A 27193-nucleotide genomic window follows, 5' to 3' on the forward strand; every position below is an offset into this window, starting at 1 on the left:
TACTCCATGCTTGTGATTGCCCTTCTGCAGCCAAGAAAAGTCCATGTGGTCTTGCAGGAGAACTGTCTCTATTTTGTCCTTCTTCCAGGCTCTTTGGAGGTTTGATCCTGGATGTGAAGCGAAAAGCCCCGTGGTTCTGGAGCGACTTTCGGGATGGTCTGAGGCTGCAGTGTCTGGCGTCCTTCCTCTTCCTCTACTGTGCCTGCATGTCCCCTGTCATCACCTTCGGGGGACTGCTGGGGGAGGCGACCGATGGCCACATAGTGAGCAGCTCTCTCTGTTGGGTGGCACGGGGGAGGATAAAACTCATGCAAAAGTCCTTGCTGCAGTGAGTTTGCTCTGGGTTTTTTTTCCCCCTAATGCTTTCTGTACTCACTGCTGCCTCTCTTCCCCGGACAGAGTGCCATGGAGTCGCTGCTGGGCGCCTCCATGACCGGCGTGGTGTTTTCCCTCTTTGCTGGCCAACCTCTCACCATCCTCGGCAGCACCGGACCCGTGCTCGTCTTTGAGAAGATCCTCTACAAATTCTGCAAGTAAGGCTGGTTGCTGCGGCCGGGTGCTGTGAGAGCCTTCAGAAGGCAGCGGGGATGGAGAAAAGATGTTTGTCTTTCATTTCTCTCAGCGGCAGTTGTTCGACTGAAGTTGTCTTGTGTGTCACAGATGCTGCACGCTGCTGCTTTAGTATGTGATGGTGCGAGAGCCCTGGCTCTCTGAAGGATGGATGGGGTCATTTGGGGGTTTTAGGCTTAAAGCGAAGCAGCTGGAGGAGGAGAAACCACAAGGATGTGGATGCCCAAGATGGGCTGCACAAGGAAGAGGAGACAAATCACTCTGGTTTGGGAATGGGGGAAGATTTGCTTCCCTCTGAGTACAAAACAAGGCACTTCTTAGCCTGATTGTTGCTGGAAGTGGAAATACAGTTTGCTCAGGTAGCCAAATAGTCTACTGCTGAAATGTTGTGAGTTTGGATGATTTCATTGGAGAAGTAGGAGTTTTTCATGTGAAATGGGTATTTTCCATGACAGTCCTTCTGCTGTGATGACTTCGATGTGAGATGAACCACCCTTATTGCAATTTAAATTTATCATTAAGCCCCAACTTGGAGCCTCTTGCTGGCCTTTCCACCCTTGGTTTTATTTTGGTTTCCCAGGGAGTACACGCTCTCCTATCTCTCTCTGCGGGCATGCATCGGGCTGTGGACCGCCTTCTTCTGCATCGTGCTGGTGGCCACCGACGCCAGCTCTTTGGTGTGCTACATCACCCGCTTCACCGAAGAAGCCTTCGCCTCCCTCATCTGCCTCATCTTCATCTACGAGGCTCTAGAGAAGCTGAGTCACCTGCGGGAGACCTACCCTGTGCACATGCACAGCCAGCTCGACTTCCTCACCATCGACTAGTGGGTTTTTTCCTCCTAAAACGCCCCTGCCCCTTGGCAGGAGCTCAGGGCTGCACCTGCATCGCCTCTCCCTTACCCGTGTCTTGGCTTCTCTCCTCCCAGCTGTAAGTGTGAGGCACCGACGCATCCCAGCAATGAAACCCTGCGTTTCTGGGAGAGCAACAAGATCAACGTGTCTGGCATCGCCTGGGAAAACCTCACGGTGACCGTAAGTGCCCCGAGCCACTGCTTCCTTGTGCCACGGCCACGGGGTCCAGGGGCATTCGCGTGGTGCGCAAGTCGGAGCCCTTCAGGTGGTGATGGGCTTCCAGCTGTGCTAGTGCTGCTCTGAAAAGTCATTGCTTACATCTAATGGGTGGTTTTAACCCGCTTGGTCCTGGGAAGGAGAGTCCACCTTGTCCAGTCCACCTTGTGCCCAACATCGTGGGTAATAACTGTCCGCCTCCTCAACGCGGTGGCAGGACAATATTTCTGACCGGCAGCAGAAATAACCCCCTCGTTATGCGAGGTTTCCTTGCCGCACGTGCACTGCCTTTGTGTCCTGATGCTCTGTTTCTCCAGGAATGTCGGTATTTGCATGGAGAGTTTCAAGGACCTGCCTGTGGACCCAATGGCCCCTACACGCCTGACGTCCTCTTCTGGTGCTGCATCCTCTTCTTCTCCACCTTTGTGCTGTCGAGCTTACTGAAGAAGTTTAAGACCAGCCGATACTTCCCAACCAGAGTAGGTAGAAGACGGTGGCCAGCAGCAGTCTCCACGCTCATTTCCCAAAATGGCTTTCCTGGAGCACTAAGCAGTATTTGCCACCACTCGGTCGAGCTGGGAAACGTTGACCTTGAAGGCCAAGCTCTCCATCAGCGTGGACGTCCCTCACTCATTTCCATGAGCGCAAAAGGATCGTAGCATTTCCCACCTGCCTGGCGACCTGTCCTGGAGCCATCTCTTGCTCAGGCAGTGGGAAATCAGGTCTTCCACAGTTACTTTTTTTCACCTTCTGTGCATTATGTGCTCAAGGGGAAGGCTGATTCAGCTGAGGAGCTGCCATAGCAAACGACACTATTTCTTCCTTTTGAGGAGCAAATGATGCCTCAGTGCCTTATTCCCGTTTTAGCTGTGAGCGTGGCTGTCGTGGCAGACATCTGCTTCCTTCTTTTGTAATTTTTTTTTTTTTTTAAGGTTTCAATTAAGACAACCCTTTTCCACCTAATTAAACATTTTGTATTGCCTGGCACCAGATCTCACAGGCACAAACACAGCAACGGTATCTAACCAAGGGATTTGGCTGCATGTCCTCAGCATGGAGGGGTTTTGTTAACCGGTCTTAATGGCGTTGACGTCCCTCACTTTTCCATGTCATGTTGTGGCCCCCTTTGCGACGCCCCCTTCAGCTCTGGTTTCTTGCCCCAGGTACGGTCCACAGTAAGCGACTTTGCTGTTTTCCTCACCATCGTCGTCATGGTGCTCATGGACTTCATGATTGGGATCCCATCACCGAAGCTCCACGTCCCCCATATGTTCAAGGTAACGGGGTGTTTTGGCAGGGAGCTGGTTTCAGCCCTTGGGGATGCCACAAGGTGATGCCGGGGCAGGACAGGGCTGAGTCCGGAGGAGATGCTGGTGGTGCGACCATCTCCTCTTCTGCCTCCAAGCGCATTGTTTCCTTCGGGAAAGGAGAAGACAGCCCCAAAACTAGATACCTCCAGGAGAAGTATCTGTAGGTGCTTGCAAAGAGGGCACCGGCAGTGCTGAACCCCAGGGTGACGTGAAGCCAGGGCTGGGAGGTGCTCTGACATGGGAATGGAGGGGAAAAGCAAAGCCAGTGAGGTGGCTGGGCTGGGAGATGATGCTGATGTGTGTGCTTTGTTGCAGCCTACCAGAGACGACCGCGGGTGGTTCATCAGCCCCGTAGGACCCAACCCTTGGTGGACGGTGTTGGCTGCGCTCATCCCAGCTCTGCTCTGCACCATCTTGATCTTCATGGACCAGCAGATCACTGCTGTTATTGTGAACAGGAAGGAGCACAGGCTGAAGGTAAGGGGCTGCAAGAGATGAGCCCATCCCCAACCCACTCCGGGCTGCAGGCACGGGGAGAAGCTCCTATTCCAAATGCTTTGGGAAGGCATTGGTTTGGGAAAACGTCAGGCTGCGTGGCAGGATGCTCTCCTGCATTAATGATGACACAGGGAGCAAACGACAGGGAGTTCAGATGAGCAGCCTTTCAGAGGAGCAAATTAATCTTGGAGCAATAGAGAAGCGTGGTTTTGTTTTAAAATGTCAGCAGTGAATGGGGGATCGAATTGTGTTGACGCGCTGCCAGGGATAACTCAGAGTCACATCCTACTTGCAAGTGGTGGAAATTTCTTTATAAAGGAAAAAACCCGGTCTCTTTTTTTCTTTTGAGAAGTAGCTATCGCACAACCAAATCCACTTTGTCTGAACTCCTGCCACCTTTTCATGCAAGGGGCTTGCACAAAGAGCAGATACCTCCTTATTTGTTTCCAAGGCGTGTTTTAAATTCTCAAGAAGTTGACTTGCGCTCTAGCGGGGTTTGAGCCTGACTTGCGACGTTGTCCTTGCTCTTGTGCTGTGGGACGCTCATCTCCTTGTTTTGCTTCCCGCAGAAAGGATGTGGGTACCACCTGGACCTTTTCATGGTGGCCGTGATGCTCGGGGTGTGCTCCGTGATGGGGCTGCCCTGGTTTGTGGCTGCCACCGTCCTGTCCATCACCCACGTGAATAGCCTCAAAGTCGAGTCTGAGTGCGCAGCTCCAGGAGAACAACCCAAGTTTCTGGGGATACGAGAGCAGAGAGTCACTGGCTCCATGATCTTTGTGCTCATGGGCTGCTCTGTCTTCTTCACTTCTGTGTTAAAGGTAAGAGGAAAATGCAAAACACCCAACAGCCATGAGCTTTTTGGAGGTTACCCAAAACCAGTCCCCTCTCTCCAGGCCCGAGCAGCTGTGGAGTGGAGGAGGAGGTGATCCCAAACCTTGGGGCTTGACCCACAGTGGGAAGCAGCCTCCTCGCTTACGCTTTCCAGCCGTTCAGCACGTTATCGATGGCAATTTGCTCCCCCAAATGCCTCAGCACAGCCGTTCCAGTAGCTAAACACACTGAAATCATCTCCATGGGCTTCCTTGCGTGTTCCTCCCACAAGATAATCTCCTCGCTAGGCTAAGAGGAGGCACGTCGCTTTTGCTTGTTGCTACAAGAATAAGGAGAAAGGTTTTTCTACCGTCACAGAACGTGGCATATGGTAGCATGGTCGCCTGTTTTCCTCCAACCTTTCTGGAAGATAGGATTCTGCTGATGAAAGATAACTCCAACGGTCAGCCTAAAGCAGAGCGTTAGCTCACTCGCAGGCACAAAAGCTCTGCTGGTTAAAATCCGACACGTCTCTAACCCTGTGGAAACTGGAAAGCTGTAGGCAATTTGAGGCAGTGCCTGTAGAAGAGAGTGGTACTACTGAAAATGCAATTTAAAAAAATAAATGATTGCATTCTTTCTTTCAGTTTATACCAATGCCTGTGCTTTACGGCGTCTTTCTCTACATGGGCGTGTCGTCGCTCGGAGAAATTCAGGTACGGACTTTTTTACAGCGTGCAGCATGTCCGCTGCCTGGTATTTCATCTCCGTAGAAGCAGGAAAAAAGCAGCGGCATGGGAAAAAAACCTCTCGGAAAGCAAGCAATGAAAATATTTTGTGTACGAAAAAGATTGGAGGAGGCACAGGAGGTCTATAGGGCTGGGAGGACCGGGCAAGTTGAGCGCTCCCTGTTTAAACACAGGTTAGGGCAGGCCAGTGTTTGGTTAGGTGAAAATGGGGGAGTTGAGTGCACAGGGAAGGCAATTTCTACCACTGGTGGAAATCCTTGCTGGGGGATTCAGTGGGCCAAGACAAGCTAATCATAGAATAACGTGGCATAATTGCACGTGGGTGGGCAGCTCTCACGGGCAAGCTGGTTTCTAGCTGGAGCGAAGGGAAAATGGGTGCTGCTCCCAGGAGGAGCATAGTGGGATCCACGGTTTCTCATGGCGAGCGAGATCCTGAAAACTCCCTCCACGTCTCAAGAGGGCCAGAAGCTTTCCGCAGTCCCAAGGTGGCAACTTTTCCACTTCGATTTTGCAGTTCTTCGATCGCTTGAAGCTGTTTTGGATGCCGGCGAAACACCAGCCGGATTTCATCTACCTGCGGCACGTCCCCTTGCGAAAGGTGCACTTCTTCACCGTGATCCAGCTGATCTGCCTCGTCCTGCTCTGGGCCATCAAGGTGTCCCGTGCCGCCATCGTCTTTCCCATGATGGTAAGAGGCGGTGCCGCTCGGCACAGGGATGTTTGCCACGTTGGAGTGAGATGTAGCACCACCTCTGGCCTCACCGCATCTTCCCTCTATTTCGTGCAGGTTTTGGCTCTTGTATTTGTCCGGAAAGCCATGGATTTCTGCTTCTCAAAGCGAGAGCTCAGCTTCCTGGATGACCTTATGCCAGAGAGCAAGCAGAAGAAGTTGGACGGTGCCAAAAACGAAGCCAATGAAGAAGAGGTAACGCTTGCTGGGCGCTCGGGGCTGGACATCTCCCTCGGGCTGTGAGATTGCCTGTTTCTAGCACAGCTTGTCTTTACATGTTGGGGCAAGATCAGAACTCAAAAGAAACAGATCCTAATAGCCTGGATCCCACATCTTAACCTTTTTTTTCCCTGAATGAGCAGTGAGCTTAACACTTGAATAGAGGTATAATTTTTTAAATGAGTCATTTATAATAACAGATGATGATGATGATGATGATGATGGAAAGATTGGCTCGTAACAGTGTTTTTAACGCCCCCCCCCAAAAAAATTCAGAGTGAAAGGTCTTTACCCTGCTGCGCTAATAGCTAAAGGTGCCACGAGTCAGAAGGAGAGGGCAGCATGCAATGTTTTTGCTGGGTGTTCAGGTTTTTTCCACTTGGATCCAAGACAGAGAACTTGATTTGTCCCTTTTTTCCATCAGGAGTCCCCGAAAATGATGGAAGCTGCTGCTGCTGCCGGTTCAGTTCTGCTGAAACTGGGCAAGACCAGCAACTTGGATATCCCAAAGCAAAGCAGGGACAGGTAAAGCCCCACCAAGTGCCAGGACCCCCGGCAAGATTAGTTGGAAGGTGTTTGGCACAATTTTTTCCACTTGCATCTTTCTTGAGCGTCCCATAGAAAGCAGCAGTCAGCTTGGTGGGAAAATCACATCTACGGGCAGGGCTGCAGGAGGGGATCGCAGGGCTCTGCCTCCAAGCAGAGTGGCTGCACAACTCCCATCTGACCCCAAAAAGTCGCATCCTCAGTGACTTTAGGGTAGCTGGAGATCCTCATACGTAAAAACGAGGAGTTGCAGGCATGATCTGTACCAGCAGTGGCTTAGGAGCCCACTCCAAGGCTAAACGCCCGCAAGAGCCTTTGCACGGAGCTGTAGCTCTGCAGCTCTCAGGCTTGCCTCGCAAAACTCCTCATCCAGCAAAACCTGCCGTGCTTATGCTGAGCTTTGATTCTCGGGGCCCCGCTGTTCCTCTTGCTGATGCTAACGCACTTGGTGGCATCAGTTCCCGTAGTCACGGATTGCTCTGTAAAATATTTATTGCAGGACTGATCCTTGCGAGATTAATATCTCGGAGGAAGTGTTGAAAACGAGCGTGTGGAAGGCTCTCACTATGAACACAGAAACAGTCTGAATCCGGGGAGGAAAGAGGTAAAGGATTGCATGTGAACGTGACCGTGCTCCTCTGCAAGCGACGGCGCATGCCTACAGTTTTCCCGTGCTTCGGCAGGCAGTACCGAGCAAACGGCCCGTCCCTGGGAACAGGCAGCGAGGACCGTGGCATGCAAACCAGCTTGTCACTGCCAGGGTGGTCCCACGAACAGGGTTGAACCAGCAGCAGCCGGCAGGTCTTCCACTGATGGTGCTCTCCCTCTTTTTGTCTTTTTTCCCCCCAGTTTTGCTATTTAGGAGCCTCGGCTTTGAAGGGGAGGAGTGAGAACGTGACTCAGGGACGTGCCAACGCAGAGACGGGGAGATACCGCTGTTTTCCAGTTGGAGGATTCCCATTAAAGCCATGTCGATGTTTTCAGTTCTCCTTGGTGTGCTTCAGGCATTCAGTATCTCTAGACCAGCAAACTGAGGTGTACGTGCCAGTCAATGGGAGTTCGGTGTCGTGAAGTTCCCGTGTGTACGTGCGTGTGGTGGTGTGGGTTTGTAGTGGTAGAGGGACTGCTGCCGCTTTATCATTCAGTGCTGTTTTCCTTCCTTTTACCTCCCTGGCACTCTGTAGTTTTTTCTTCTCCCCTGTCCTTGCAAAGTCTCTTCTCTCCCAGGGTGGGATGAGCCGGGAGGAAAGCGGCAAGATGCCTTTTGCTTCTCCCTTCCCCTGCCGCTATGCAGGAAGAAGCTGTGAAGCAGAGATGGCTCTCGTGCTCTCTTGAGGTTTTGGGGCGGGGGGTCGTTGGGCTGTGGTGTCACCTCAGGCACATGCGGTCGAGTCGGCTGGCCGTGGAGCCTGGGAGGAGAGGACAAGCCAGAAGAAAAGGTCCCCTTGGAGCCCTGCATCTTGCTGTGGGCTCCTCAGCACGTGCTCCAGGCTCTCGGCGTCTGCAACTGGTGCCTCGTGCCCAGCTGGGACAGGTGCACGAGCCCTCCTGCCATCGGCTTGTCCCATCCTCTGCGGGAGCCTGTTCGTGCATGAAGCCAACCCCAAATGCCAAGGGCAAGTTGTTGCTCCTTGCAAACGGGTGGGGAAAAGAAACTACAGAATTGCTCTGTAAGGAAGAAAGGGGTACATCCCCAAGCAGGGCCAAAATCAGACGGCTTTTACGGGATGGGGTTTTGCAAGCTGTAGGTTGACTTTTGCCAGCGTGGCATGGTGACTGTCGGAGGGGACAGCTGCTGTCCTGCAGCGCCGCGGGAGCGGTTCCCGAGAAAAGGGAGGCGGAAGCAGCTGAAGGAGTTGAAGCCTTAGGCCGCAAGAGCTGAGCAGCTCCGGGTATTCCAAAGTATTTTTCCAACCGTGTCCCCGCCTGGCCAGGGAAGTCAGTGGAGGAGGTGGTGCGTCTGGCTCCCTCTGTATAGTGTGCTGGAGGTGAGGAAAGGATTAAGGAAGAGAGAGGTCAGAGGAAGGAGGAGGGGAGTGTGTGTGGGGCTGTGCTGAGGGTGGGGTTTGGAGTAAGTGGAGGGAGAGGCTGGGGAAGAGCCCCAGGCCGGAGCTGGAAGCCAAGGGAAGGTGATGTCCCTCTGGGAGAATTAAGGGCTCGGCCTCCAGGTTGGACCTGGGGATGGGGTGCTGGGTGGTACAGGTATAATTGGGGGGCATGAGTGGGGGTAGGGGTCCCTCTCCGGAGGCAGCCAGCTCGAGCTGTCACCCGAGAACTCCTCAAAGAGGGATGGGAAACCTTCCCTGGGACTCTGCCTTCTCAGCGGGATCCCAGGGTCGGCCCCTGTTAGGGTGGCCGGCGTGGGTAAATCCCTAAGAGTGGTGAAGGTGCCTTCCGAGTGCCGCTTGGTGTTGGAGGCGAAGCTTTGGGTGCTTTGGGATTCGTACGACTGCCATCTGCTCAGGAGGGAAGGATGGGGGGAGAAAAGGTGGTTTAATGCACATGGTGGCATCTGGCAGCCTCCCTGCAGGAGGTGGCCAGGGCAGGGGCTGTGTCCTGCAAAGTACTTCACTGTGTGGAGCATCCTCCAGAAAAGCCGTAATAAATCCATAGAAATAATTTTGGGTTTCAGGGGGTCTGCCAAGCCCGGCCAGGCTTGTTCCTGACATCAGGTATATGCACTATCCCGTCCCATATCATTTGCCCGACGTCTTGCTCGGCTGCGGTGGGTTCGTGCCTCCGCCCTGGTCCCTGCTTGCTGCTCCTGGGAGGGAGCGTGGTGCTGCCCCGAGGTTTCGCTCAACCTCCTCCAGCTCCAGGATGGAGAGCTGATGTTGAGGTTCACGGCAGAAGGTCCCCAAAGGCTTTTCCTGCCACGCAGCCGCCAGCGTGGAGTGGGGCTCAGCACCGTGCCCGAAGCATGGCCCCCTCCTGACTCTGCCCCGCCACGTCCCCGTGCAGCCCGTCTCTGGGCTGAGACAGCCGAGAAATCCTGGGGGGGACATGGCAATGTCCCTGCGTGGGCTGGTAGAGAGCCAGAAGGGAGCTCGTCTGGACAAATACAGAAGAACGAGGCACATTGTAATAGTGAGGCTGCCCAATCGTCACCCTTTATTTGCTGAAAACCAGACTGCTGGGTGCCTGTCAGCAAGCACTCATTACTCTGGTTTGATTTCTTCAGAGGTTGGTAGTACAGAAGGGAGGAAAAGGCACTCACCTTCTGCAAAGAGAACCGTTCCCCGAAAAGTCGGACCTTCCTCCTTTGCTCCAGTGATTTCCGATTTCAGTTTTACAAGCAATTACTGCTTTCAGCCTCCCAACAAAAGCAGCTTCGAAGCAGCCAACCGGAGCTTTGTGCTTAGGAAATAGTGCTAAGCGGAACAACTCTGGCTGCTCCAAAACTCCAAAGTGAGCGATGCAAAGCTCGGCATCCCCTTGCCCAGCCCAGTTTTGACAATGTGATGTTTTGCAGGCACCTGTCAGCAGCGGAGAAGGACAGAGAGGGAAGGCAAAGCGTTTGCAAGTGCTGGTGCCCATGCTGGGATGGGATAAACTGCTTTCCGGAGGCTTCTCCCCTTCCTGCTCCATCCCATCCCAAGGCCACAGGTCCGCAACCCCACAGCTCTACGAAACCCTTAACTCCTCCAGCAATTTCCTCAACAAAATAAGCGCTCCGAGTCCATTTGAGTGGCCTAACCGGGACCGAGTGAGTTCTGAGCGGGGCCCTTTCCTTCGGTGGCATCTCCGCGCAAGGCTTGCCGCGATTTCGAGGATGCTGCAACAGAAGGGCCATGGGACGCTGAGAGCATCTTGCCGCAGAGACGGAGGTGCTCACTTGTCCTGTTTCCTCCTATGTTTCCTCCTAATGCGTATTTTGCCCCGTAAGGCGTATTTTCCCCAAGGCTTTGCACCTCTCTCGTATTTTGGCAGCTTGTGCTTTTAAATACACCCAAACGCTGCTTATGCCTTTTGGCCCAGCAGGATGCGGCATTTACACCCCTTTTCTCTATTCCGGCTAGTTTTTGCCCAAAACAGAGCTGGTTTCTCCCCATCCACTAAGTTTTCCAAGCGGGAAGAGTCCTGGGGTGCGTGGCTTTAAATAACTGCCTGGATACGCATCACCGATTGTGATGCCATAAACGGTCACTTGTTGTGTCTCTGGAGTTGGTGCACACTGGGTGCCACTGAGCTCCTCTCGGTGAGAGCTGTCCAGGTGTCCCGGGGGACTCTGGCCCCCTGATTGATCTGGAGGTTCAATTATCCCCCCAAACCGGTGACCGACGTGAGGATGAACCAGAACGGGGCTTACAAAATGACACTTCTGGAAGAGTTACAGGTAGCACAGCCGAAGGGCTGAGCATCCCCCAAACAGGGGGAAAACTCTCCCCGAAATCCCATTGGCATTTCCCTGGAGGGCAGAAGGATGGGCAGGGGGAGATGCTTTGCACTGGGGAGGGCTGCCAGGGGCAGGTTTAGCGTCCCTGGTCGCAGCACGGAGGCAAAACGGTGTCTAAGAGAGAAGGAGACTTGCCGGCAGGACGCAAGGGAGCTCTAGACGCCCAGCCCCAACTTTTACCTTCTTCTCATTGCTAAACAGAGGCATGACGAGGAGGCACTGATTGACCAGGGGAGAAGGAGCAACGGTGCCAAGATTCACTATGAGAAGGAGGAGTTGGAAGGTGAGTCTCTGCTGAGATGCTGGTAGAGGGGCCACCAGCCCGGCGCCTTTTCCCGTTGCACAAAGTCCCTACAACGTCCCTCACTCGGTGTGACATCATGTGCAGCAAAACGTGCCGTGCTTCTTAATAAAGCAGCACAGTTATTTTCACGTGTTTTAATATTACGGCTTTTCAACAGAGGGAAAAAGCCCCCGCGGAGGTCACGGTGTGAGCTTTAGCCATGGGGCTGGATAATTCACGGCTTGTTTACTCGCAGAGGCTGCTCCTGGCTTGGAGAGGTCTGGAGAATAATTGGACAGCTGCAGGCGCGAGGCTGTGCTTTTCTTCTTTTCTTCTGGAGTTCCTTATCATGGGACTGATTGGATCTTCTCTTGTCGCCTTGTGCCATACAAAGATTTTAAAAAGAATTCCCTTCTGTCACTGCTTAATGAGCAAGGCTGAGTGTTGGCCAGCCCAAGCTGGAATTTGAGAAGAGGTTGGATGCTTTCAGGGCACTTTTGGGGGAGCCATCACTTGTTGTTGCTCTGTTGTTGCAAAGTTCGAGTAAAACAGGCTTGGAAAAAAGGAGAGGTCTGTGACATTCAGGGATCCAGTGAAAACAAAATTGGTGTTTCCTCCTGGGACGGCTGCACTGATTTAACCGTGGTGTCTGCGTCATCCATCTCCCCAATATCGCGAGCGATGCAAATGCTGCTTTTTTGCAGGCCACCGGACCCTGTACGCCGGCGTGCAGATGCCGCTGGTGGGGCAATGCCACCGGCATCACCGACCCCACAAGCAGAAGCATCGGGAACAGGAGGAGGACTGTGCCCCGACGGAGCGGGGCTACCACTGTAAGTCCCGCCACCCCGTTCACTAAACTCCTTGGGGCTACATGGGCGCTGGGGTCTTCTGCAAACAGGTCCATGTGGCTAGTTTGAGTGACTTGCTGTTCTTCCGAGGGAAAGTGGCATTATTTAACAAGACCCTCTTTTTCAAAACTTTCATCTTTTTTTTTTTGAGGTAGTTAAATGTATAATGGATTTAGGCTCGTCTTCCTTAGCAGGATGCCTGCTTTAAAAATGGAAATGTGGGGAAGGAAAGCTGCCCATCCTTGTGCAGGGGTGGAATAGATGCTTCTCCTTCTCCGTGGCTCTGTGCAAGCCCCAACAGAGCCAGGGGAGAGGGGCCGGCCCAATATTTGTGGCTGAACTGGTGCCGATCTGATGCCCGCTTTGCACGTGAGCGTGATGGGCCATATTCGAGCGTGGTAACGGGACGGGTCTCTGTGTTCTGCCCCCAGGCACCCCGTCCCAGCGGGTGCAGTTCATCCTCAGGACCAAGGAGGACGAGCAGCATGTCCCTCACGCCTTGTTCACCGAGCTGGATGAGATCTGCGTGAAAGAGGGCGAAGATGCCGAGTGGAAGGAAACGGCAAGGTAAATCCCTGCTGCTGGCTGCAGTGGGAGAGGAGTTCCTGCGCGCCGGCAGAGCCCGCGGGCTCTGTTTTCCACTCCTCAGGACGCGAAGCTTTTGCAGCTGCAGGTGCTGATGCGAGGAGCCGTCTCCCCTTGCTACCTGTAGCTCTGTTAAAGGGGTTGGAGAGCTGGGGCTGTTTCCTTGCAATGGGGCTGACCACACCTGATGTCCACAGGTGGCTGAAGTTTGAGGAGGATGTGGAAGACGGCGGCGAGCGCTGGAGCAAGCCCTATGTGGCCACGCTGTCCTTGCACAGCCTCTTTGAGCTGAGGAGCTGCATCATCAATGGCACGGTGCTGCTGGACATTAGTGCCAACAGCATCGAAGAGATCGCAGGTACTGTGGGTGCCGCGTCCCTCCGGGAACGGCCGAGCTTGGCTCGCCGCTGTGCCCTTCCTTCCCAGATCAAACCCTGCCTCATTTTCCTGTGCCATGCTCAGATCTGATCCTGGGCCAGCAAGAACAGCTCACGGAGTTTGACGAGCGCACGCGGGCAAAAATTGGAGAAGTTCTTTTGAAGAAGCACCACCATCAGAACGAGAAGAAAAGAAACAACCTTCTCCGCTCGTTTGCTGATGTGAGCAAGAAGGGGTCGGACCTGCACCTCCTCGACAAGCCAGGTGAGGGTTCCTGCAGGGCTTTGGCACCCGGTGAAGGTTTCTGCAGGGCTTTGGCAGCAGATGAGGGTTTCTGCAGGGCTTTGGCCCCATTAGGTTTGTCCTAGCAAAGGAGAAGCATCCCAATTGCTCCTTGTCCGTCTTTCTGAGTGTCTTTCTTTTTTCTACCAGCTCAAACACTTACCCCTCATCCTTCTCCCACCACTGTGGAAGCTAAAAATGGGGTGAACCATGAGACCAGCACAACGGATTTAAGCAAGGTGAGACACTCATAGCTTTCTTAGGCCTTCAGGGCCGAATTTGCTGTTGCAACCTTGGCTGCAGAGGGAGCTGCAGGGTGCTGTGGGCTTTGCTTTTGGGGTAATTGCCTGAAAATGGCTTGTTGTGCCCAGGCGGAGCTGCACTTCATGAAGAAAATTCCCAGCGGGGCTGAAGCGTCCAACGTGCTCGTAGGAGAGCTGGATTTCCTTCGCCAGCCCATCGTGGCATTTGTCCGCCTGACCCCGGCTGTCCTCCTCTCAGGCATGACGGAAGTTCCCATCCCAACAAGGTCTGAACGAGAAGCACAAAGTTTTTATTTCAAACCCCCCCAACAAAACATCAGATGGCATGCATCAGTTTGGCATCCCAAGGGAACAAGGCCAGCGGGAGCCAGCACGTTTCTGCCAGCCACGTCTCCTTGCCTTCATTTCCCCCTTCCCTGCTGTAGCTTTTAAACCCATTGGCCAACGTGAATGAGAGTTGGCCCCAAAATGAAATTTGCGATGGGTTTTGATGAATTTCCAATTCATCACCGGAGTCGGTGAGCCTCCGTGTCCCCTCTCGAGCCGTGCTCTGGGCTGGGAGCTGCCAGGGATTTCCTTGGGTGCTCTTTGAGCCATGACACGTTCGTCTCTCTCCTTTTGTTTGTCTTGCCCAGGTTCCTGTTTGTTTTGCTTGGACCAGAAGGAAAAGCCCATCAGTACCATGAGATCGGCAGGTCCATGGCTACTATCATGACGGATGAGGTGCGACGTGAGAAGGGATATCTCTGGGTCATTTTTGGCTTTCTTCACCTCTCCCTGTCTCTGTAGTAGTGAGGAAGAGTGTTTGCTGTCCCCGCTGCCGGCAGCTCTCCAAATAGCCCACCCTTCGTTCGCACCCCAAAGCAAACACGCACGTTTGCATCCCCCCACATCCTGGAGGCTGAAATCCCACCCGGGGTGCATCCTGCACCTCGTCCTTCTCCCCGGGGTCCCCAGCATGCTGTCCCCAGTGGTGGCATTGCCAGGGCCAGTAAAACTTGTCCTCTCTAAGCAACAGGCTGCGGTGTGCCATGGGGGATGGGGGGCCTCGTGGAGGAGAGGATTACAAGGAACACGATGGACAGATTTTTCCTTTTGGGGGAATACTTCCTGCCATTGCCAGCAGGAAATTTGGGGGGAATTATCTTGCATTTAGCCAAGTGCTTATTGCACTGCTTAGGGCATGCGAGATGGGTTGTCCTCTGAGCAGGTTGTCTCCTACGGGCAGGTTTTCCATGACGTCGCCTATAAAGCCAAGAACCGGGCTGACCTCGTGGCCGGCATCGATGAGTTTCTGGATCAGGTCACGGTCTTGCCGCCTGGAGAGTGGGATCCATCGATCCGAATCGAGCCCCCGAAAAACGTCCCTTCGCAGGTGGGTGCTGCGGTGGAGGGAGGTGCGAGGGGGACGGGCAGGACGGCAGGCAGCTGGGGATGCTGTTCAGGGCTCCAGATTCACCAGGTCCCTGTTTGACACAGTCACATGGCCAGACCAGAAGCAAAACAAGCCAGTGGTTACAAATAGCTGTCTTTCTTATTTCCATTTGAACAGGAAAAAAGGAAGATGCCAGGAGCTCTCGATGACAGTGCTTCTGACAGTGAGCCGGAGAAGCACAGCGGTCCTGAACTGGAGCGGACGGGAAGGTGCAAGCTTTGATAGTTTGGGGTGTTTTTTTTCTGCTTGCCTCCCAAATCTGAGCATGCACCTTGCCTTTGAGCAGGTTTTTGGGGTTAGTTGGTTCAGTGAAGGGGCTCCACATGCCCATCTGGGTCCCTGGGCTGGGCAGGTGGGAGATGTGGGCAGCTGGGCTCAGCCACAGCATCAGTGCACACAGGTTTTCTTGATTTGGGGTGGAAGCAGATGTGCAAATACCTCCAGGTAGAGCTCTGCTGCTTCTCAGAGCAAGGGAGTGTTGCAGTAAGAGGGGATGGGCTCTCAGGTTAGGTCTTGTTTTTTCTTTTTTCTTCTTTTTATTTTTGTTGTTGGAGGGCATTTTGGCGTGCCTCAGCTTCTAGTGGGTGTAAAAAGGGAGAAGGAGACGGCTTCTTTTCAGCACTGAAAATTACTCCATGCTTGTGATTGCCCTTCTGCAGCCAAGAAAAGTCCATGTGGTCTTGCAGGAGAACAGTCTCTATTTTGTCCTTCTTCCAGGCTCTTTGGAGGTTTGATCCTGGATGTGAAGCGAAAAGCCCCGTGGTTCTGGAGCGACTTTCGGGATGGTCTGAGGCTGCAGTGTCTGGCGTCCTTCCTCTTCCTCTACTGTGCCTGCATGTCCCCTGTCATCACCTTCGGGGGACTGCTGGGGGAGGCGACCGATGGCCACATAGTGAGCAGCTCTCTCTGTTGGGTGGCACGGGGGAGGATAAAACTCATGCAAAAGTCCTTGCTGCAGTGAGTTTGCTCTGGGTTTTTTTTCCCCCTAATGCTTTCTGTACTCACTGCTGCCTCTCTTCCCCGGACAGAGTGCCATGGAGTCGCTGCTGGGCGCCTCCATGACCGGCGTGGTGTTTTCCCTCTTTGCTGGCCAACCTCTCACCATCCTCGGCAGCACCGGACCCGTGCTCGTCTTTGAGAAGATCCTCTACAAATTCTGCAAGTAAGGCTGGTTGCTGCGGCCGGGTGCTGTGAGAGCCTTCAGAAGGCAGCGGGGATGGAGAAAAGATGTTTGTCTTTCATTTCTCTCAGCGGCAGTTGTTCGATTGAAGTTGTCTTGTGTGTCACAGATGCTGCACGCTGCTGCTTTAGTATGTGATGGTGCGAGAGCCCTGGCTCTCTGAAGGATGGATGGGGTCATTTGGGGGTTTTAGGCTTAAAGCGAAGCAGCTGGAGGAGGAGAAACCACAAGGATGTGGATGCCCAAGATGGGCTGCACAAGGAAGAGGAGACAAATCACTCTGGTTTGGGAATGGGGGAAGATTTGCTTCCCTCTGAGTACAAAACAAGGCACTTCTTAGCCTGATTGTTGCTGGAAGTGGAAATACAGTTTGCTCAAGTAGCCAAATAGTCTACTGCTGAAATGTTGTGAGTTTGGATGATTTCATTGAAAAAGTAGGAGTTTTTCATGTGAAATGGGTGTTTTCCATGACAGTCCTTCTGCTGTGATGACTTCGATGTGAGATGAACCACCCTTATTGCAATTTAAATTTATCATTAAGCCCCAACTTGGAGCCTCTTGCTGGCCTTTCCACCCTTGGTTTTATTTTGGTTTCCCAGGGAGTACACGCTCTCCTATCTCTCTCTGCGGGCATGCATCGGGCTGTGGACCGCCTTCTTCTGCATCGTGCTGGTGGCCACCGACGCCAGCTCTTTGGTGTGCTACATCACCCGCTTCACCGAAGAAGCCTTCGCCTCCCTCATCTGCCTCATCTTCATCTACGAGGCTCTAGAGAAGCTGAGTCACCTGCGGGAGACCTACCCTGTGCACATGCACAGCCAGCTCGACTTCCTCACCATCGACTAGTGGGTTTTTTCCTCCTAAAACGCCCCTGCCCCTTGGCAGGAGCTCAGGGCTGCACCTGCATCGCCTCTCCCTTACCCGTGTCTTGGCTTCTCTCCTCCCAGCTGTAAGTGTGAGGCACCGACGCATCCCAGCAATGAAACCCTGCGTTTCTGGGAGAGCAACAAGATCAACGTGTCTGGCATCGCCTGGGAAAACCTCACGGTGACCGTAAGTGCCCCGAGCCACTGCTTCCTCGTGCCACGGCCACGGGGTCCAGGGGCATTCGCGTGGTGCACAAGTCGGAGCCCTTCAGGTGGTGATGGGCTTCCAGCTGTGCTAGTGCTGCTCTGAAAAGTCATTGCTTACATCTAATGGGTGGTTTTAACCCGCTTGGTCCTGGGAAGGAGAGTCCACCTTGTCCAGTCCACCTTGTGCCCAACATCGTGGGTAATAACTGTCCGCCTCCTCAACGCGGTGGCAGGACAATATTTCTGACCGGCAGCAGAAATAACCCCCTCGTTATGCAAGGTTTCCTTGCCGCACGTGCACTGCCTTTGTGTCCTGATGCTCTGTTTCTCCAGGAATGTCGGTATTTGCATGGAGAGTTTCAAGGACCTGCCTGTGGACCCAATGGCCCCTACACGCCTGACGTCCTCTTCTGGTGCTGCATCCTCTTCTTCTCCACCTTTGTGCTGTCGAGCTTACTGAAGAAGTTTAAGACCAGCCGATACTTCCCAACCAGAGTAGGTAGAAGACGGTGGCCAGCAGCAGTCTCCACGCTCATTTCCCAAAATGGCTTTCCTGGAGCACTAAGCAGTATTTGCCACCACTCGGTCGAGCTGGGAAACGTTGACCTTGAAGGCCAAGCTCTCCATCAGCGTGGACGTCCCTCACTCATTTCCATGAGCGCAAAAGGATCGTAGCATTTCCCACCTGCCTGGCGACCTGTCCTGGAGCCATCTCTTGCTCAGGCAGTGGGAAATCAGGTCTTCCACAGTTACTTTTTTTCACCTTCTGTGCATTATGTGCTCAAGGGGAAGGCTGATTCAGCTGAGGAGCTGCCATAGCAAACGACACTATTTCTTCCTTTTGAGGAGCAAATGATGCCTCAGTGCCTTATTCCCGTTTTAGCTGTGAGCGTGGCTGTCGTGGCAGACATCTGCTTCCTTCTTTTGTAATTTTATTTTTTTTTTTAAGGTTTCAATTAAGACAACCCTTTTCCACCTAATTAAACATTTTGTATTGCCTGGCACCAGATCTCACAGGCACAAACACAGCAACGGTATCTAACCAAGGGATTGGGCTGCATGTCCTCAGCATGGAGGGGTTTTGTTAACCGGTCTTAATGGCGTTGACGTCCCTCACTTTTCCATGTCATGTTGTGGCCCCCTTTGCGACGCCCCCTTCAGCTCTGGTTTCTTGCCCCAGGTACGGTCCACAGTAAGCGACTTTGCTGTTTTCCTCACCATCGTCGTCATGGTGCTCATGGACTTCATGATTGGGATCCCATCACCGAAGCTCCACGTCCCCCATATGTTCAAGGTAACGGGGTGTTTTGGCAGGGAGCTGGTTTCAGCCCTTGGGGATGCCACAAGGTGATGCCGGGGCAGGACAGGGCTGAGTCCGGAGGAGATGCTGGTGGTGCGACCATCTCCTCTTCTGCCTCCAAGCGCATTGTTTCCTTCGGGAAAGGAGAAGACAGCCCCAAAACTAGATACCTCCAGGAGAAGTATCTGTAGGTGCTTGCAAAGAGGGCAGCGGCAGTGCTGAACCCCAGGGTGACGTGAAGCCAGGGCTGGGAGGTGCTCTGACATGGGAATGGAGGGGAAAAGCAAAGCCAGTGAGGTGGCTGGGCTGGGAGATGATGCTGATGTGTGTGCTTTGTTGCAGCCTACCAGAGACGACCGCGGGTGGTTCATCAGCCCCGTAGGACCCAACCCTTGGTGGACGGTGTTGGCTGCGCTCATCCCAGCTCTGCTCTGCACCATCTTGATCTTCATGGACCAGCAGATCACTGCTGTTATTGTGAACAGGAAGGAGCACAGGCTGAAGGTAAGGGGCTGCAAGAGATGAGCCCATCCCCAACCCACTCCGGGCTGCAGGCACGGGGAGAAGCTCCTATTCCAAATGCTTTGGGAAGGCATTGGTTTGGGAAAACGTCAGGCTGCGTGGCAGGATGCTCTCCTGCATTAATGATGACACAGGGAGCAAACGACAGGGAGTTCAGATGAGCAGCCTTTCAGAGGAGCAAATTAATCTTGGAGCAATAGAGAAGCGTGGTTTTGTTTTAAAATGTCAGCAGTGGATGGGGGATCGAATTGTGTTGACGCGCTGCCAGGGATAACTCAGAGTCACATCCTACTTGCAAGTGGTGGAAATTTCTTTATAAAGGAAAAAACCCGGTCTCTTTTTTTCTTTTGAGAAGTAGCTATCGCACAACCAAATCCACTTTGTCTGAACTCCTGCCACCTTTTCATGCAAGGGGCTTGCACAAAGAGCAGATACCTCCTTATTTGTTTCCGAGGCGTGTTTTAAATTCTCAAGAAGTTGACTTGCGCTCTAGCGGGGTTTGAGCCTGACTTGCGACGTTGTCCTTGCTCTTGTGCTGTGGGACGCTCATCTCCTTGTTTTGCTTCCCGCAGAAAGGATGTGGGTACCACCTGGACCTTTTCATGGTGGCCGTGATGCTCGGGGTGTGCTCCGTGATGGGGCTGCCCTGGTTTGTGGCTGCCACCGTCCTGTCCATCACCCACGTGAATAGCCTCAAAGTCGAGTCTGAGTGCGCAGCTCCAGGAGAACAACCCAAGTTTCTGGGGATACGAGAGCAGAGAGTCACTGGCTCCATGATCTTTGTGCTCATGGGCTGCTCTGTCTTCTTCACTTCTGTGTTAAAGGTAAGAGGAAAATGCAAAACACCCAACAGCCACGAGCTTTTTGGAGGTTACCCAAAACCAGTCCCCTCTCTCCAGGCCCGAGCAGCTGTGGAGTGGAGGAGGAGGTGATCCCAAACCTTGGGGCTTGACCCACAGCGGGAAGCAGCCTCCTCGCTTACGCTTTCCAGCCGTTCAGCACGTTATCGATGGCAATTTGCTCCCCCAAATGCCTCAGCACAGCCGTTCCAGTAGCTAAACACACTGAAATCATCTCCATGGGCTTCCTTGCGTGTTCCTCCCACAAGATAATCTCCTCGCTAGGCTAAGAGGAGGCACGTCGCTTTTGCTTGTTGCTACAAGAATAAGGAGAAAGGTTTTTCTACCGTCACAGAACGTGGCATATGGTAGCATGGTCGCCTGTTTTCCTCCAACCTTTCTGGAAGATAGGATTCTGCTGATGAAAGATAACTCCAACGGTCAGCCTAAAGCAGAGCGTTAGCTCACTCGCAGGCACAAAAGCTCTGCTGGTTAAAATCCGACACGTCTCTAACCCTGTGGAAACTGGAAAGCTGTAGGCAATTTGAGGCAGTGCCTGTAGAAGAGAGTGGTACTACTGAAAATGCAATTTAAAAAAATAAATGATTGCATTCTTTCTTTCAGTTTATACCAATGCCTGTGCTTTACGGCGTCTTTCTCTACATGGGCGTGTCGTCGCTCGGAGAAATTCAGGTACGGACTTTTTTACAGCGTGCAGCATGTCCGCTGCCTGGTATTTCATCTCCGTAGAAGCAGGAAAAAAGCAGCGGCATGGGAAAAAAACCTCTCGGAAAGCAAGCAATGAAAATATTTTGTGTACGAAAAAGATTGGAGGAGGCACAGGAGGTCTATAGGGCTGGGAGGACCGGGCACGTTGAGCGCTCCCTGTTTAAACACAGGTTAGGGCAGGCCAGTGTTTGGTTAGGTGAAAATGGGGGAGTTGAGTGCACAGGGAAGGCAATTTCTACCACTGGTGGAAATCCTTGCTGGGGGATTCAGTGGGCCAAGACAAGCTAATCATAGAATAACGTGGCATAATTGCACGTGGGTGGGCAGCTCTCACGGGCAAGCTGGTTTCTAGCTGGAGCGAAGGGAAAATGGGTGCTGCTCCCAGGAGGAGCATAGTGGGATCCACGGTTTCTCATGGCGAGCGAGATCCTGAAAACTCCCTCCACGTCTCAAGAGGGCCAGAAGCTTTCCGCAGTCCCAAGGTGGCAACTTTTCCACTTCGATTTTGCAGTTCTTCGATCGCTTGAAGCTGTTTTGGATGCCGGCGAAACACCAGCCGGATTTCATCTACCTGCGGCACGTCCCCTTGCGAAAGGTGCACTTCTTCACCGTGATCCAGCTGATCTGCCTCGTCCTGCTCTGGGCCATCAAGGTGTCCCGTGCCGCCATCGTCTTTCCCATGATGGTAAGAGGCGGTGCCGCTCGGCACAGGGATGTTTGCCACGTTGGAGTGAGATGTAGCACCACCTCTGGCCTCACCTCATCTTCCCTCTTATTCGTGCAGGTTTTGGCTCTTGTATTTGTCCGGAAAGCCATGGATTTCTGCTTCTCAAAGCGAGAGCTCAGCTTCCTGGATGACCTTATGCCAGAGAGCAAGAAGAAGAAGTTGGACGGTGCCAAAAACGAAGCCAATGAAGAAGAGGTAACGCTTGCTGGGCGCTCGGGGCTGGACATCTCCCTTGGGCTGTGAGATTGCCTGTTTCTAGCACAGCTTGTCTTTACATGTTGGGGCAAGATCAGAACTCAAAAGAAACAGATCCTAATAGCCTGGATCCCACATCTTAACCTTTTTTTTCCCTGAATGAGCAGTGAGCTTAACACTTGAATAGAGGTATAATTTTTTAAATGAGTCATTTATAATAACAGATGATGATGATGATGATGGAAAGATTGGCTCGTAACAGTGTTTTTAACCCCCCACCCCCCCCAAAAAATTCAGAGTGAAAGGTCTTTACCCTGCTGCGCTAATAGCTAAAGGTGCCACGAGTCAGAAGGAGAGGGCAGCATGCAATGTTTTTGCTGGGTGTTCAGGTTTTTTCCACTTGGATCCAAGACAGAGAACTTGATTTGTCCCTTTTTTCCATCAGGAGTCCCCGAAAATGATGGAAGCTGCTGCTGCTGCCGGTTCAGTTCTGCTGAAACTGGGCAAGACCAGCAACTTGGATACACCAAAGCAAAGCAGGGACAGGTAAAGCCCCACCAAGTGCCAGGACCCCCGGCAAGATTAGTTGGAAGGTGTTTGGCACAATTTTTTCCACTTGCATCTTTCTTGAGCGTCCCATAGAAAGCAGCAGTCAGCTTGGTGGGAAAATCACATCTACGGGCAGGGCTGCAGGAGGGGATCGCAGGGCTCTGCCTCCAAGCAGAGTGGCTGCACAACTCCCATCTGACCCCAAAAAGTCGCATCCTCAGTGACTTTAGGGTAGCTGGAGATCCTCATACGTAAAAACGAGGGGTTGCAGGCATGATCTGTACCAGCAGTGGCTTAGGAGCCCACTCCAGGGCTAAACGCCTGCAAGAGCCTTTGCACGGAGCTGTAGCTCTGCAGCTCTCAGGCTTGCCTCGCAAAACTCCTCATCCAGCAAAACCTGCTGGGCTTATGCTGAGCTTAGATTCTCGGGGCGCCGCTGTTCCTCTTGCTGATGCTAACGCACTTGGTGGCATCAGTTCCCATAGTCACGGATTGCTCTGTAAAATATTTATTGCAGGACTGATCCTTGCGAGATTAATATCTCGGAGGAAGTGTTGAAAACGAGCGTGTGGAAGGCTCTCACTATGAACACAGAAACAGTCTGAATCCGGGGAGGAAAGAGGTAAAGGATTGCATGTGAACGTGACCGTGCTCCTCTGCAAGCAACGGCGCATGCCTACAGTTTTCCCGTGCTTCGGCAGGCAGTACCGAGCAAACGGCCCGTCCCTGGGAACAGGCAGCGAGGACCGTGGCATGCAAACCAGCTCGTCACTGCCAGGGTGGTCCCACGAACAGGGTTGAACCAGCAGCAGCCGGCAGGTCTTCCACTGATGGTGCTCTCCCTCTTTTTGTCTTTTTTCCCCCCAGTTTTGCTATTTAGGAGCCTCGGCTTTGAAGGGGAGGAGTGAGAACGTGACTCAGGGACGTGCCAACGCAGAGACGGGGAGATACCGCTGTTTTCCAGTTGGAGGATTCCCATTAAAGCCATGTCGATGTTTTCAGTTCTCCTTGGTGTGCTTCAGGCATTCAGTATCTCTAGACCAGCAAACTGAGGTGTACGTGCCAGTCAATGGGAGTTCGGTGTCGTGAAGTTCCCGTGTGTACGTGCGTGTGGTGGTGTGGGTTTGTAGTGGTAGAGGGACTGTTGCCGCTTTATCATTCAGTGCTGTTTTCCTTCCTTTTACCTCCCTGGCACTCTGTAGTTTTTTCTTCTCCCCTGTCCTTGCAAAGTCTCTTCCCTCCCAGGGTGGGATGAGCCGGGAGGAAAGCGGCAAGATGCCTTTTGCTTCTCCCTTCCCCTGCCGCTATGCAGGAAGAAGCTGTGAAGCAGAGATGGCTCTCGTGCTCTCTTGAGGTTTTGGGGCGGGGGGTCGTTGGGCTGTGGTGTCACCTCAGGCAGATGCGGTCGAGTCGGCTGGCCGTGGAGCCTGGGAGGAGAGGACAAGCCAGAAGAAAAGGTCCCCTTGCAGCCCTGCATCTTGCTGTGGGCTCCTCAGCACGTGCTCCAGGCTCTCGGCGTCTGCAACTGGTGCCTCGTGCCCAGCTGGGACGGGTGCACGAGCCCTCCTGCCATCGGCTTGTCCCATCCTCTGCGGGAGCCTGTTCGTGCATGAAGCCAACCCCAAATGCCAAGGGCAAGTTGTTGCTCCTTGCAAACGGGTGGGGAAAAGAAACTACAGAATTGCTCTGTAAGGAAGAAAGGGGTACATCCCCAAGCAGGGCCAAAATCAGACGGCTTTTACGGGATGGGGTTTTGCAAGCTGTAGGTTGACTTTTGCCAGCGTGGCATGGTGACTGTCGGAGGGGACAGCTGCTGTCCTGCAGCGCCGCGGGAGCGGTTCCCGAGAAAAGGGAGGCAGAAGCAGCTGAAGGAGTTGAAGCCTTAGGCCGCAAGAGCTGAGCAGCTCCGGGTATTCCAAAGTATTTTTCCAACCGTGTCCCCGCCTGGCCAGGGAAGTCAGTGGAGGAGGTGGTGCGTCTGGCTCCCTCTGTATAGTGTGCTGGAGGTGAGGAAAGGATTAAGGAAGAGAGAGGTCAGAGGAAGGAGGAAGGGAGTGTGTGTGGGGCTGTGCTGAGGGTGGGGTTTGGAGTAAGTGGAGGGAGAGGCTGGGGAAGAGCCCCAGGCCGGAGCTGGAAGCCAAGGGAAGGTGATGTCCCTCTGGGAGAATTAAGGGCTCGGCCTCCAGGTTGGACCTGGGGATGGGGTGCTGGGTGGTACAGGTATAATTGGGGGGCATGAGTGGGGGTAGGGGTCCCTCTCCGGAGGCAGCCAGCTCGAGCTGTCACCCGAGAACTCCTCAAAGAGGGATGGGAAACCTTCCCTGGGACTCTGCCTTCTCAGCGGGATCCCAGGGTCGGCCCCTGTTAGGGTGGCCGGCGTGGGTAAATCCCTAACAGCGTGCAGGGACCTCCCCCTGCAACGGGCATGGGTGTGCAAGGGCCCCCGTGTAACAGGCGTGGATGTGCAGGGACCCCCGTGCAACGGGGGGCTGGTGGTGTGCCTGCAGGGAGCGTACGACGGGTGCTGGTGCCCAGGGACCAGCGCACAACAGCTTTACGGCGTGCAAGGGCGCCCGTGCAATGGGGATTGGGCGTGCAAGGACGCCTGCGCCCCAGGAGTGCAGGACCGGCGCGCAACAAGGCTGCCGGTGTGCAGCGAGGTGCTGGGATCACTGCCCACTGCAGCGCTGGCGCACAGGGGAAGCGTGCGAGGGGGTGCGTGCGGATCGGCGTGCAACGAGGCGCTGGGAGACGGCTCTGTGTCGAGCAGGACGGCCACATGTTGGTGCAACAGAAATGCTGGCGGATGCAGAAACTCCCCCGCGCACCAGGAACAGTTCTGCAAGCGTGGCTCCGCACAACGCTGCTCAGAACAATGTTCCAGTGTGCAACTTGCATGCGCGCAGACCCCCATGGCGGGCAGGGGGGCAGATCTGGAGCAGGTTCCCCCAAAAAACCCTGGGGGGAGGATGGGGATCTGCAGAAACACACTTCATTTTGGTTTGTTTTTTAGAAAAGAGAGAACACACCTCCCCGCATGCTTGCGACCCTCCTTCCACCACGGAGGTGGTGGGGATGAGGCCATTTTGGGGGTCATCAGCCACCCGTGGGGGGCCACTCACCCTGTAGCAGCAGGTCAGGGTGTCCCCACGTCCCCTCCACAGTCCCTCAGGGGGTGACACCCGTCGCGGGACCCCGTCACAGCTCGGGGGCAGCATCGGCCTGTCCCAGCAGCGCAGGCAGGCGGAGCTCGGCATCGTGGCGGCTGAGGGTGAAGAGGCGGCCGAAGGCCAGCAGCGCCAGCAGCGCGACGCCCGCGCAGATGCCAAACATGCTCCAGGTGCCCGTCTGACGGTTGCTGTCATGGAGAACCAGTAAGCCCAGATAGGCCAGTAAGTTCAGGGGGAGGCGAAACCAGTTCATGACCCCCAGGCGATCCTTCTCCGGCACCACTTTCCGTCGGAGGAAACCCATGGCCGGGAAGTAGAGCCCGCAGGAGAGTTCGATGAGGAGGAAGGCGAGGAAGGACGCAGTGGGGCTCTCCTGGCCGGGGCTGGTGGAGAAGGTGAGCATGAAGAGGGAGAAGAAAACCAGGAGGACGGTGAGGGGGAGGAGTTGGACGGGCTGGAGGTGGTACCTCTTGGAGACGGCCAGGCGGTAGAGCGAGGAGCCCAGCATGCTGGCGGCCATGAAGCCAGAGAAGACGATGCCCAAGGGAGCGCTGTGGGGATCCAGGATGGGTGTCCAGAGGAAGATGAAGATGTAGGTGATGCTTTCAAACAGAGCCTGGATGCTGCTGGTCGGAGAGGAGGCACTTCAAACCGTCGCCGCAGGTTTTGGAGAAAGCTCGTTTCTTCCCGTAGTTTTCATCCCAATTTTTCACGGCCAAGACCCCCGACAGCACCAGGAGGGGGATGGAGACCATGAACGGGGCCACCGGGCCCAACCCCAACCACTCGGCGAAGAAATTGGCCACCCCCCCGGCCCCCACGGCGATGACGTTGTTCCAAAATGCCACTTGGGAAAAGGTGATGGTGATCCACTCAGTCGGAAAATCGTACCGCTCCACGTGCTCCTGGACGTACTACGCCTCAAAGGCAGAGAAGAGCAATGCCGTGGACAAGCCCCCTAAAACCCTCCCTTCCGCCAGCACCAGATAATCCCGGGAGAGTTTGGCCAAACAACAAATCAAGTAGGTCAAGGAAAAAAGGACGCAGGATTTTTTCCGACCCAATCGAGCTACTAAAGAAGAGGAAACCAACCGGAAAAGGACGCTGGAGGCAAAACCGCAGACGTAGAGGATGGCGATGCGTCCCTCCAGGAATTGGTAGTGCTGGTAGAGTTTGTAGAGGAAGGGTCCCTGCAGCCAGTCGGCGGCCAGTGCCGGCAGGTAGACGCAGTAGTAGCCGCGCTGGAAGCGGCGGAAGGCCGGGTTGGCGTGGTGGGGGGCGGCGGGGGGGGGTGGGAGCGGCAGGCGGCCAGCTCCAGCGCCAGGCAGGCGGCCAGGAGGAGGGCGCAGGCGGCGTAGGAGGCGAGGAGCATGGCGGAGGGGAGATCACCGGCATCACCGGGGTTGGGGGGGGCTGCGGAGGTCCTGCGGGGAGGGGGAAGAGTGGGGGTCAGTGGGTCTGCGGGTGGGTGGGGGCTCCTGGGGGAAGGTGTCCCCCCAGTCAGCCGCCCCCAGCTCACCCCAAAAGGCGCCTCAGGCTTCGTCGGCCCCCACTGATCCCCCGTCACCCGCCTGCCCCAGGCAGCCCCCTCCCCACCGAGCAGCTCCCCCCACCTCCAGTACCCTCACAGCCCTGCCCTATACATTCCCGTGCCCCTGCCCCATAACCCCCCCTGCAGTATCCCCCCAGCCTCGCCCTATATCCCCCTTCTGACCTATACATTCCCTCCACAGTATCCCCCTCCCCGGCCCTGCCCCATACATCCCCACGGCACAGCCCCCACAGCCCCCCGCCCCATACAGCCGCACAAGGTGTCTCCCACCAGCCCCACAGCCCCAGGCCCCTTAAGGCCTCTCTCAGGACCCCACAGACAGGGGTTGCCCTCCCCACACGCTCCCCAGAGCCCCCCCACAACCCTATACGGCCCCACA

The 27193-nt window shown here is 54.5% G+C and overlaps 2 protein-coding genes across 2 annotated transcripts in view; one reads left to right on the forward strand and one right to left on the reverse strand.

Annotated features, from left to right (window-relative positions):
* Positions 1-22972, forward strand: part of LOC132320356 (sodium-driven chloride bicarbonate exchanger-like) — a 30345-nt gene extending 7373 nt beyond the window's left edge. The window contains exons 12-45 of the mRNA XM_059832638.1: positions 89-263; positions 400-533; positions 1151-1396; positions 1499-1604; positions 1958-2119; positions 2804-2917; positions 3266-3427; positions 4018-4269; positions 4909-4977; positions 5525-5698; positions 5798-5935; positions 11103-11184; positions 11889-12017; positions 12467-12602; positions 12818-12978; positions 13083-13262; positions 13431-13519; positions 13652-13809; positions 14179-14266; positions 14772-14918; positions 15096-15187; positions 15696-15870; positions 16007-16140; positions 16758-17003; positions 17106-17211; positions 17565-17726; positions 18412-18525; positions 18874-19035; positions 19626-19877; positions 20517-20585; positions 21133-21306; positions 21406-21543; positions 21989-22089; positions 22960-22972. Coding sequence (XP_059688621.1) covers positions 89-263; positions 400-533; positions 1151-1396; positions 1499-1604; positions 1958-2119; positions 2804-2917; positions 3266-3427; positions 4018-4269; positions 4909-4977; positions 5525-5698; positions 5798-5935; positions 11103-11184; positions 11889-12017; positions 12467-12602; positions 12818-12978; positions 13083-13262; positions 13431-13519; positions 13652-13809; positions 14179-14266; positions 14772-14918; positions 15096-15187; positions 15696-15870; positions 16007-16140; positions 16758-17003; positions 17106-17211; positions 17565-17726; positions 18412-18525; positions 18874-19035; positions 19626-19877; positions 20517-20585; positions 21133-21306; positions 21406-21543; positions 21989-22089; positions 22960-22972 — 4840 coding nt within the window. The remainder of the gene's footprint in view (positions 1-88; positions 264-399; positions 534-1150; positions 1397-1498; positions 1605-1957; positions 2120-2803; positions 2918-3265; positions 3428-4017; positions 4270-4908; positions 4978-5524; positions 5699-5797; positions 5936-11102; positions 11185-11888; positions 12018-12466; positions 12603-12817; positions 12979-13082; positions 13263-13430; positions 13520-13651; positions 13810-14178; positions 14267-14771; positions 14919-15095; positions 15188-15695; positions 15871-16006; positions 16141-16757; positions 17004-17105; positions 17212-17564; positions 17727-18411; positions 18526-18873; positions 19036-19625; positions 19878-20516; positions 20586-21132; positions 21307-21405; positions 21544-21988; positions 22090-22959) is intronic.
* A 2318-nt stretch (positions 22973-25290) lies between these two features.
* Positions 25291-26634, reverse strand: LOC104256836 (molybdate-anion transporter). The gene is given in 3 exon segments (XM_009811393.2): positions 25291-25885; positions 25887-26542; positions 26545-26634. Coding segments are annotated over 3 exon segments (1341 nt in total).
* Between the last annotated feature and the right edge of the window lie 559 nt (positions 26635-27193).

Source organism: Gavia stellata, chromosome 35 (genome assembly GCF_030936135.1).
Source record: "Gavia stellata isolate bGavSte3 chromosome 35, bGavSte3.hap2, whole genome shotgun sequence".
Lineage (NCBI taxonomy): Eukaryota > Metazoa > Chordata > Aves > Gaviiformes > Gaviidae > Gavia > Gavia stellata.